Below are 11,625 nucleotides of genomic sequence, written 5' to 3' on the forward strand. Positions count from 1 at the left end.
ATCTAAAGTTAAAGAAGCCCCATGCAGTAATATAAGAGAGATTATGGTTTAACAGATATATGTCAAACGAACAAAGGGAAATGAAATTTATTTCACAGCCCAAAACAATTACCTGTGGGTGGAACTGTATTTCTATTCGTTCAGATCTGCTCCATCAAACACATGTTGGTTAAACTAACCTCACTCTTATTTCTATCTCACACCGGTGTAACCAGTTGTTCTGACTTCAGCTGTTCTGCTTGCAGAAAACAATGTCTCTGGGAAGAGATGAAATGCCTTATTTAACATGCCAATTCCCCATGCAAAGATCAAAGGTGGAATCTCCTTTCTTAAGAGGCTATACAGCATGCTTCAGCAACCTCACATTGACGTCCTACAATATAGCGACGGCATATTTATAAGGAAAGGACAGGGGGTGCAAATATCACCGACTGATCCCAAAATTACCACTTGATTCCAATGCTGTGAATCCTTAAGCTATTAACAATTCTACAGCCCAACAACTTTATCCCCCAATGTCCTAAATGGAGAAAAGGAAAGTGGGTATTAGCCACTTGTTTTTTTTTTTAATTAATATCCTTTTTAGCCTGCTGTGAGGACATATATTCTAGATATCTTACTAAAATAGACAGGAATGTATGAACCTGTATAAGTTTTTTTTTTTGTATTGGGGAGGCTAATTTTCAAGGACACCTCCTGGGCAATTGGTTTAAGATTTGGAGTTAGAGCCAGTGTGATCCATCAACGGAAGGCACTGATGTTCACATTTCTCCTCAAGTTCTCCCCTCCCTCCAGCCATTTCTCTTTTTTTAAATACTTTATTTTGGTTTTAATATTTTTATAACAGTATAACAATAAATAAACACACCCCATAAACATTCGCCATCATTGAGTCGTTCACCACACCAAGATTAGAGTTGGTTAAACAAGTAGACTGAACAGAACATCTAAAAGAATATTTTAGGGAACAGCAAGAACATTACAGACTCGTAAAGTAGGAAGCTGTGCTTGACCCTGAAGTGTCATAAAATTCAGAAATGGGTGCCATAGGGTTGAGAAATAAGATTGAAGTTGGGGATTGTCCAAAGAATGGAGGTTATCGGCGATCTTCTCCATAATAAAGAAATCCCAAATTCTTTTGTACTAGTCAATGAGTAAAGGGAGATTAGGGCCGTTTCCATACCACTCACCTTCCAGAACGGGGCACAACGTCACAGAAAAAACCCGGAAGATAGCGCCTTCTTGTGCGAGTTTTGTGCAACGTTGCACAAAACTCGCAGGAGAAGACGCTATCTTCCGCGGTTTTTTCGTGATGTTGTGCCCCGTTCCGGAAGAAAGTGAGTGGTGTGGAAACGGCCTAGGTGTATTCGAAGAGGAAACAATAAGGGCTTTGGCTGCTGAGAGCCAAGCTAGAAATGATGAATTACACTTGAATGGCAAGTGAACAGACTCAGGGCGAAGCTACAAGTGACGAATGACACTTGAACAGCAAGTGTATTTCTCCCTGTTCACTTGCACTCCACTCAATCCACTTGCTGTTCAAGTGTCATTCGTCACTTGTAGCGTGGCCCACACATGTATTCCTCCCTGTTCATGGCTCTGAGAGAAGAATGAAAATAAGGTCCTTTCTGATGCTTCTCCAGCCATTTCTGACCCCTCCAAAGGTCACAGGACCTGCCTGGAATAATTCCATGTAGGTCAGTGCTGCTGCAATGGAAAATGAGAAAGAAATATCTTCCTCGCTGCTTCCACTGTCAGTGGAGCCCTATTCTCTTCTCACTTCAGCCCACCTATGCACTTAGCTGGTGGACTGACCCCTCCATGTAGACACTGTGACCTCAGGAATCAAGTGTCCAGGGTTGGTAATGGCTGCTGTGTAGGGCCAAGCTACACATGACGAATGACACTTGAACGGCAAGTGGATTGAGTGGAGGGCAAGTGAACAGGGAGAAATACACTTGCCGTTCAAGTGTCATTCGTCATGTGTAGCTTGGCCCGTAGAGAGAGAAAGGGGAGGGGAGCTGAAGTCCATACATGTTAATCACTTGATCTCAATCATGTATTTTTTAAATCAACTAAGGGCCAAGCTACACATGACGAATGACACTTGAACGGCAAGTGGATTTCTCCCTGTTCACTTGCCCTCCACTCAATCCACTTGCCGTTCAAGTGTCATTCGTCATGTGTAGCTTGGCCCTAAAATACATCATCTTATGTGAAGTGTTTTTTAAAAATTCTTCCTACAATTGTCAACAGGCTGACATTATTGTTTTCGTTTCCTTCCGTAAGAAAAACTAGAAGCAGGAACATTAATAATAATAATAATAACAACAACATTCGATTTATATACCGCCCTTCAGGACAACTTAACGCCCACTCAGGGCCAAGCTACACATGACGAATGACACTTGAACAGCAAGTGTATTTCTCCCTGTTCACTTGCCCTCCACTCAATCCACTTGCCGTTCAAGTGTCATTCGTCATGTGTAGCTTGGCCCTCAGCGTGGTTTACAAAGTGTGTTATTATTATCCTCATGAAAATCACCCTGTGAGGTGGGTGGGGCTGAGAGAGCTCTGAGAGAGCTGCAACTGACCCAAGTTCACCCAGCTGGCTTCAAGCGGAGGAGTGGGGAATCAAACCCAGTTCTCCATATTAGAGTCCTGCTGCTCTTAACCACTACACCAAACTGGCTCTCAGTTCTTCATTGATCAACAAATAATTAAATGAAGGCACTCAGTATCCCTTATGTAATCATATCAGTTCAGGGCCAAGCTACAAGTGACAAATAACACTTGAACAGCAAGTGTATTTCTCCCTGTTCACTTGCCCTCCACTCAATCCACTTGCCGTTCAAGTGTTATTCGTCATGTGTAGCTTGGCCCTAATTTTCCTTGTGTACGGTGTGTGTGTATAGACTTCAACAAAGAAATAAAAACAGCCAGGCAAAAAAAAGTTGCAATGATGAGGTTTTTTTATTCAGAACACAAAGCTCAGAGACCCATTATACATGAAGATACTATGACAGAATTCTTTTCCATACAAAAAAATTCTTTCACAGACAAATAGAAGTAAGGAGAAGTCTCACTAATGCACCAGGTAGGGATATTCTTTCTTGCTTTCTTACTAACATCATTCCTTCCTAATTTCATTATTTCCTTCCTCTTTCTTTTTCTCTTTCCTTGGTATGAAGGTACAGCTGCTCAAGTGAGCCTTCTCTTGCAGTCAGTAGCGGTTTGATAGAGGAAGAGCATTCAGCGCCCTTATGAAAAAACAGACCATCGCACAGAAATAAAAAGAGCAAATCAAAAACTGCAACGATGGAGATCTTTATTCAGAATGCAAAACTCAGACACCACAGCCGGCAGTCCATCGGGAGAGATCTCTTCCTTTGCAGTGGTTCCTCCAGGCAACCCTGAATGTCGGAAAGAGAGAGAAACCAAAGAAGGTCAGAAAAAACTTCCCACAAACATAGAACTTGGGATTCTATTTACTGGGGATTGTGCTTGAGAACTTGTGCATGTGACGCATACACACTATCAATATGCTGAGAGAAGTGTGGTGGAAGCTTTGCTCACACCAAAATCGGACCTCTGGGTGTGATATCTTGTCTTTCTCATTTGTGTGGCTCTATGCAAATTAGGTTGCGGGAAACTTGTGTTTAATGTGTAAATGGCACTTATGGTGTGTGGGGAAATGTGGATGAAGAACAGGTTTCGTCATTCCTTCCCCTGCTCCCCATGTGCTTTTGCAGACAGAAAAAGGATGTGGAGGTCAGACTGTTCCTCTTACTGCCAGAGCCCATTTCCCCCTGCACTGTATTTTGAAGGTTAGTATTAGTCACATTTTAAACACGAGTTTTCCCCAACCTCTCATTTAACGTCTCATGTAAAGTGACCCTAATATAGAAATGGATCTATACTAAAGGTACATAAAGGTACTGGTGGAAATGCCTCAAACACCAGTTTTCATTAGTCACACTGATATCGTTTATAAGACCTGGAATGGAAACAGCAATGTTTCGCTTGGAAGACAGAAGTACTGAGAGCATTATTGGGGGATTGTCCGGTGTAAAGAGGATGATGTCTCTGGGCTTTTGTCTAGCAGGATGGTTGTTTTGTGATCCTAGGGCTGATTCCACCCACGTTGGATAATGCACTTCCAATCCTCTTTATAGATCATTTGGAATGGATTTTTTTTGTGTGCGGAACAAAAAATCCACCTCAAACGATTGCTAAAGTGCATTGAAAGTGCATTATCCAATTTGTGTGGAATCAGCCCAAGATGGCCGGCAGGAACAACAGCTACTGGGTGCCACTTTGGGGTCTTTAGATGTTGATAGAATCGACAACCAGTGAGATGCTGAGAAGGAGAGACAGACTTACCACGCGCCCATCTTGTTGGGGTCTCTGACAATCCTCTTGGCACACTCAATATCATTAGTGATGTCGTCGTTTAGGAAACCTGTGAAGATACATCAGAAAACAAAAATAACTTGAATGGGAAAGGACCAAAATATCAGAGCTGCCTATATAACTCCGATTCACAATCAGTTCCCGGGAAGAAATGATAGATTTTATTTAGATAACCTTTTAGCCAATAGAGACCAAGAAACCACCTTAAAGGTGGCAAAATCTGCTGTGCAGGCCGTACAGCTCCTGAAATATTTTGTAGGGGGAAATATTTAAATATTTTTTTATTTTAAATACTTAAGAATTTGGATCCTGGTAATTCAATGTTTTTTAGATGAATAGATCTGCTAAACAATACGGTTTACCTGGATTGTATGTTTTAATTAGATTGTATGTGGTTACTTGTCTGGTCTTTGAATGGATTGATTGATTGATTGATTGATTGATTGACTGCATTTCTAGACCGCCCTCCCTGTCAGACGGGCTCAGGGCAGTGTGACACCATACAATTAATAACATACAGTTTAAAAGCAATAAAAACATTATAAATAAACATTAAAACACTATTCTATATACAATAAAAATTTCTCAATTGGCGGATATAAATATTAAAATATAGCATTTTAGGCACAGGCCTTGGCTCTTACATCAAGCCCTGCGTTACACTTATGAGCTCCTGCATAGGTGGTGGACGGTCTTCAAAGGTATGGCCAGCAAGAGGACAGCCTAGCCCCCACCAAATGCCTGGCGGAACATCTCTGTCTTGCAGGCCCAGCGGAAAGATAACAAATCCTGCCGGGCCCTAAGATTAAACTTTGATTGAATTGAAAATTGAATGAAAAAGGGAATCAGTTGTTTACTTTTTTCTAACCCTGTAGAAAACCGTGTAGCACGATGAATCTTAAGGCAAATGTATGATCAGGGCTGAGAACTGGAAGGAATTTTAACATACCACACAGTTCAAATATGGAAAGTCAGAATCACAATATGCAGTACCATCAACCGAGATGGTTTTTAAAAAGGATTCACCCTGAGACCTGGATGGACTTCAGAGGCAACTTAAACCTCTGAATGCTGTAAATGCTGAGGACAAATAGTAGCAGAAAAAAATCATCAGTACTCTGTGAGTTTCCTAAGGGCACCTAGGAAGCTGATCTGGGAAACAAAATACTGGACTAAATCTTTCTTTCTTACTCTACTGTTCTGACCTATGTCTTAAGAGGAAGAAAGGAAGAATTCAGGCCAGAGTCCATAAACTACAAAAAGGGTGATTTTTATAAGCTGCCCAAATTCCCATGGCCTGAACTAAAAAAAAAAATGTCTAAAATGAGTAAATTTTCCACTCTTAGCAATTTAGGGACCCAAATATCTGGTGTAAAATCTGTCCAGAGTAATGTCAGGGGTTTGATCCATTTCTGTCTCTGTTGGACTGAGTCATCCTTTGAGCTGATCTGGCAAAAGAATTCTTGTTATCTCAGGGCCAGGCTACAAGTGACGAATGACACTTGAACGGCAAGTGTATTTCTCCCTGTTCACTTGCCCTCCACTCAATCCACTTGCCGTTCAAGTGTCATTCGTCACTTGTAGCTTGGCCCTTATTATCCCGTGCTCTTCTATATCAAATGCTGACATTGAATAGACAACGTATCTTCCATATTGGACATCAACACATACGAATAGTATGTATGTACAGTAGTCTCAAGTTCCCCAGTGAATGCAATGTTCAGTTATCGGCTGGAATTTCCTTATTTCCTCTTTATGCTTTTAGATTACCCACAGGGACTTCTCTTGCCTTGATGGAGGTAATTCTTCCCTTGCTGGGAGCAGTCCTCCAAGGATAATCCATAAGAGATTTCACTGCCTTAAAAGATGCCCCCGAATCACCAGCATTTCTGGATTTAGCTAGCCCAACTCCAGATTTGTCTTTTTCTGGAGCCGTCATCATGCACTCATTCATTCAGGGCACGCAAAATCTAGATTTGGGGCTATAAATATACTGGACACATAAAAGTGCTGATTTAAGGAAACTTTTTTTAAACATCATAAAAATTGCATCTTGCCTAGGTCCTCCTAAGGCCCATTATATTCAAAGTTCATTGCTTTCTTCCCCTTCCTCGTTGGATTGCTGAAAGTTTGCATTACATTAAAACTGGGCCAAATTTATCTATAATATCCCTTGACGAAATATAGCTTCAAAATGAATAAATAAGAAGGAAAGTCACAATACAGAAGAAATAGCAGGTAAACCAAAGGATGACAGTGAACAGAACATTAATCAAGTGAACATTCAGTTAGGGCCAAGCTACACGTGACGAATGACACTTGAACGGCAAGTGGATTGAGTGGAGGGCAAGTGAACAGGGAGAAATACACTTGCTGTTCACGTGTCATTCGTCACGTGTAGCTTGGCCCTAAGCTGGTGTATCTTTCACCAGTGCCAAGCATATGTCAAGAGGAGAAGATTCAACATAGCCCTCAAAGTTAATAGACTGGGTATGAACAGCCTTTTTCCCATTCAGAAATAATGGAAGGCTATTGATCTTTCAAACACTGGTAAACAGGACTTACTGTTGCAGGAGGTATGGCAGCCATTTGCTGTTGGGCCCTGGCCATTGGAACACCACCAGTGGCTGTTTATCTGGAAAATCCCGTAGTCACGGCTGCCATCGCTGTTCGGGGGCCCAACAGCCTGGGTGTTGAATCTGCTTTCATAGTAAGACAGGCAGACCCCTGGCACAAAGAGAGCCAGAAAAGGTAAACAATTAGGTGTGCCAGACCCCCGGTAGGGGCGGGGGATCCCCCGGCCTCACCCCCCACACCCAGCCCCCACTTACCTGTCCAGTGTGTGGCGCACCCTCTGTGTGCGCTCCCCTGCAGAGCTGCACGCTCCCATGGATCAGGCCCGTTTTGAGGCGCTGTGGCATGAGAAGTGCTCCTGCACTCCACAGCGCCTCAAAATGGGCCCTTTTTGAGCTGCTGTGGAGCATGGGAGTGCTCCTGTGCACCGCAGCATCCCAAAGCGGGCCTATCCACGCCAAAACAGCCGCGGATCAGGCCCGTTTTGGCATGGATCAGGCCCATTTGAGGATGCTGCAGCGCGCAGGAGCGCTCCCGTGCTCCACAGCGCCTCAAAATGGGCCCGATCCAGGCCAAAACGGGCCCATTTTGAGGTGCTGCAGAGAGCAGGAGCGTTCCTGCACTCCACAGCAGCCCCCAACGTGAGCCCCTGCAGACCGTGAGCGTGCTCAGGGGGGGCTGCATGATGGCATCACTTCCCAGAACTGACATCATCACGCTTTGTGGGAGCGCACCCCCCTCTGAACACAGGTAAGAGCCAGGCCCCAATCCCCCGCTGGGAGATTGAGGGGGCCTGGCAAGCCTATAAACAATGGAGAAATTAGTGTATGTCGTTTACAATCCCTTCACAACTGTGAAATAGAAAAACATGACAGGAAAACATTACAAACCTGCCCTAATAACAACAACAACATTCGATTTATATACCGCCCATCAGGATGACTTAACGCCCACTCAGAGTGGTTTATTATTGACCTCAGGACAATCGCCCTGTGAGGTGGGTGGGGCTGAGAGAGCTCTGGAAGAGCTGTGACTGACCCAAGGTCACCCAGCAGGCTTCAAGTGGAGGAGCGGGGAATCAAACCTGGCTCTCCAGATTGAATCTCACGCTCTTACCCCTACAGCAAACTGGGTCTCAAACTACACTACACCTTCTAGTGGCATGTTCCTGAAGGGAAAGTGGCATGGTATAACCCGATCTTGTCACATCTTAGAAGCTAAGCAGTTTCAGTACTTGGATTGGTGTCCAGCAAGAAAGATTCTGAAGAGGAAGGCGCTGGCAAACCACCTCTGTTTCTCATATGCCTTGAAAGCCCTTTCCTGGGGTTGCCATAAGTCGGTTGTGACTTGACAGCAACCCCAACAAGAGGGGTATGTTATCTAAATTACATGCTTCAACCCTTAAAACATTCTACAGCTATCCTTTTGCAGAATATCTATTGAAAGGCAACTAAATTATCATCTAGAATTAAAAGATAAATTATTAACACAGTGAAAACCTATGCAGAATTACTCCAGTCTAAGCCGACTGAATTCAAATCAAGGGGCTTAGATTGGAGCAACTCTGTTTAGGATTTTACCAGAACATGGTTATTTGTCTAACACTAATTCTTAATAATTCCTTCTGCTTCTTACCTCCATATTTGTTCCAGTTACAATAAATTCTCATGCTCTTTGTTTGGCAAACCCTGCCTTTCATTCTGGGACATACCATGGCATAATTTGCCATCTTCTTCAAGATAAAATGGTCTACCCTGCAGTAGGTAGGTAATACTGGGAGACATCTGTGCCTCGAGGGTTTCTCTCTTGGAGGACCTTTAAACACCTTCCTTTTAAAAAAAATTACTTACAGTGAAACTCCAAGCAGAGTTACTCCAGAGTTACTGGAGTAACTTACGACCAAGCTACAAGTGACGGATGACACTTGAATGGCAAGTGAACAGACTCAGAGCCAAGCTACAAGTGACGCCTTACACAGGTTGGACACTTGTCAGCTTCCCTCAAGTTTTGATGGGAAATGTAGGCGTCCTGGTTTTACAGCTTGGCTCTCCATTACAGCTGCAAGACCAGGATGCCTACATTGCCCATCAAAACTTGAGGGAAGCGGACAACTGTCCAACCTGTGTCAGGCGTCACTTGTAGCTTAGCTCTCACATGCATTCCTCCCTGTTCATTTGCACTCCACTTGCCCTCCAGTGAACAGCGAGTCTGTTCACTTGCTGTTCAAGTGTCATTCGTCACTTGTAGCTTGGCCCTGTGCTTAGGATTTCGCTGTTAGTCTAACTCATGGAAGTTAGGTGAACTTCCATGAAAACACAGCCCTTCAGCAAATAACCATGCAGTCATTGGCCTTCACTAGTTTGAAAACCGCAGTCCATAGGGCCCTCTTCTCTTCTCTTCTCTTCTCTTCTCTTCTCTTCTCTTCTCTTCTCTTCTCTTCTCATGCATTTAAACTTACAGAGAAGAGATCATTCTGTCTTCAGAACTGGGGTCAGCATATCTCATGGCAAGGAAAAGCAGAGGAAGGGAGGAAGAACCAACTTACAGTTGCCCAGGCTGTATCCTTCATACCCATCCAGTCCATGCTGTTTGAAGGTCCTGGCTGCTTCACATCTCTCAAAGACTCTGGCTTCATTCACTGCAACGAGCACGAAGAGGAGAGCAAGGGACAGAACCTTCATCCCTGCAACTTTCTGGAAGTTGTTGTGCAGACCGGCTCAGGTCACCAGTGGCTTTTGCAGCCCAGAGCTCTGAAGTGGGAGAAAAAATCTTTATTTAAATGTCCAGCAGCTGGGAAAGAGAGGCGTAGTTCTTGCTGACAGCCTGTAAGGAAGGGGGATCTACATGTTTCCCAGCTAGATCTGGAGGTGGGAATCACAGGGATAAATGTTGTTGCTGGATGCTCAATTCCAGTGTTAGATTATAAATCTAATGGGGACTGGGGGATGAGGGAGAGGGGATAAAGATCTATCCCACCACCCCTCTGATCTGCAATAGGACTTGCTTTGAATTCAGGTATCAGGGAAGAGGCTGGACTCTGCTGTGCTTCAAAAACACAACAGCAGCTTTATTGGTTATAGAATATCCCCTAACAGCAGGTGTGCACCACACTCACCTAAATGGCTTATCAGGTCAGAACACTTGATGCTGATCGATCAGAAGAGATATTCGAGGGAGGTCTTTGCCCTAGTGCCAGCATCCTTCGGTTTTATAGTCTTTCTCTCTGCCTTTGCTACCCTGTCAGGGGAGGAGCTTGCCATATATGGTCTTCTTGGCAGTCATCAAAACACTGCTGACACGTCTTTGTACACAACCAACATGAATCCTCTTTTCTTCCCACAGGCATGGACTGGCCTGAAGGCAGACCACAATCTCAAGGGCGGAAATCACCTTACGACTTTTCAATCAACTCTCCCCAGGTTTTCCCCTGGCTCAGGTCTTCAGCCCTCATTGACACTCGTCCACTTCTTCACACCTGGACAAGTTCATTTGACTTATAAATAATTTAGATGGTTCATTTCTTAAGCTGTTTGCTTTAAACTTCTCACTGCGTTTCATGAGTTGCGAAATTGTCTGTGGCGTTCCTTCAAAAGGAATCTAAAGCAAAGAACGAGTTATGCCAACTGCTGCATGATGGAAAATCACACACTCCCAACTTCTTTTGCATAATTCACAGCTTGGACTTGAAAATCACTCATTATTAACGAAGGCTCATTAATTCATTAACTCAAGATCTTGTACAAGCAAAACTGGATTAAGTCCATTTAGGATTCTGCTTCTGCGACAAGCAGCATCCCACACTAATCTTGCCAACCCAATCAGGGTCTGCAATTCTATAATGGGCCGGTCCTATTTAAAATGTACTCTCTGAATAGAGATGGGCACGAAGCGAAATACAAACCAAAATTAAGCACGAACCACGCCGGTTCGTGGTTCACGAACCGCGGTTCATCAGATTCCATTTCTGACGAACCACCACGAACTTTAGGCTGGTTCATGACTGCAGACAGCTTGGTGCCAATCAATCAGTTTCCTAGGCAACAGGGGATGGACTTCCTGCAGACCTTCTGCAGACCAGAAGTGATGATTTTCTGACCTGGATGTGACGTTTTCATTAACCAAATGAACCAGGACAGGTTCGTGAAAGTTCATGGTTCGTGAAATTTGACGAACCACGAACTGCATGGTTTGGTTTTTTTCCGGTTCATGCCCATCTCTATCTCTGAAACAGTTTCCAGGCCAGTTTGAAGTGAAGGAAACCTTTTTTAAAAAAAAAATTGCTTGGCTCTGCACTGCCCAGGGAGGGATGGGTGTCAGGACGTCTCCTGACATACTCTGCAAGGCCTGTTTGATTCTGTGTGACTCTGATGCTAGAAGCTGTTCGTTGGAATGTGACTGCCTGCTGTTTCTCTTTCGCCTGGGAAGGCACATGGCCTTGGAGTTTCTCACACATCATCTCTACTGTGTTCTGATGTTCACAGGGCTTTTTTTCAGCGGGAACGTGGTGGAACAGAATTCCAACACCTCTTGAAAATGGTCACATGGCCAGTGGCCCCACCCCCTGATCTCCAGACAGAGGGGAGTTTAGATTGCCCTCCGGCGCAGAGTGCAATCTAAACTCCCCTCCATCTGGAGTTC

At 44.0% G+C, this 11,625-nt stretch overlaps 1 protein-coding gene across 1 annotated transcript; it reads right to left on the reverse strand.

The window, feature by feature from the left end:
- Positions 1-2,978: 2,978 nt before the first annotated feature.
- On the reverse strand, positions 2,979-10,256 carry LOC129346334 (lysozyme C, milk isozyme-like). The gene is made up of 5 exons (XM_055003682.1): positions 10,103-10,256; positions 9,533-9,737; positions 6,979-7,140; positions 4,384-4,462; positions 2,979-3,413 (listed from the first exon to the last, which is right to left on the reverse strand). Exons 2-5 carry the CDS (start codon positions 9,666-9,668, stop codon positions 3,347-3,349), a joined length of 444 nt encoding a protein of 147 aa, XP_054859657.1. The 5' UTR covers positions 9,669-9,737; positions 10,103-10,256; the 3' UTR covers positions 2,979-3,346.
- Positions 10,257-11,625: the final 1,369 nt, after the last annotated feature.

The sequence above is a fragment of the Eublepharis macularius genome, chromosome 19 (genome assembly GCF_028583425.1).
Source record: "Eublepharis macularius isolate TG4126 chromosome 19, MPM_Emac_v1.0, whole genome shotgun sequence".
NCBI classification, from domain to species: Eukaryota; Metazoa; Chordata; class Lepidosauria; order Squamata; family Eublepharidae; genus Eublepharis; species Eublepharis macularius.

What these genes read in the sequence shown, in the direction of transcription:
- LOC129346334 (XM_055003682.1), bottom strand. Translation starts at nt 9,668, where the DNA reads ATGAAGGTTCTGTCCCTTGCTCTCCTCTTCGTGCTCGTTGCAGTGAAT. An exon ending in AGGATACAGCCTGGGCAACT is followed by an intron (nt 7,141 to 9,532) that starts GTAAGTTGGTTC and finishes TCTTTGTGCCAG; the next exon opens with GGGTCTGCCTGTCTTACTAT. An exon ending in CTGCCATACCTCCTGCAACA is followed by an intron (nt 4,463 to 6,978) that starts GTAAGTCCTGTT and finishes GTATCTTCACAG; the next exon opens with GTTTCCTAAACGACGACATC.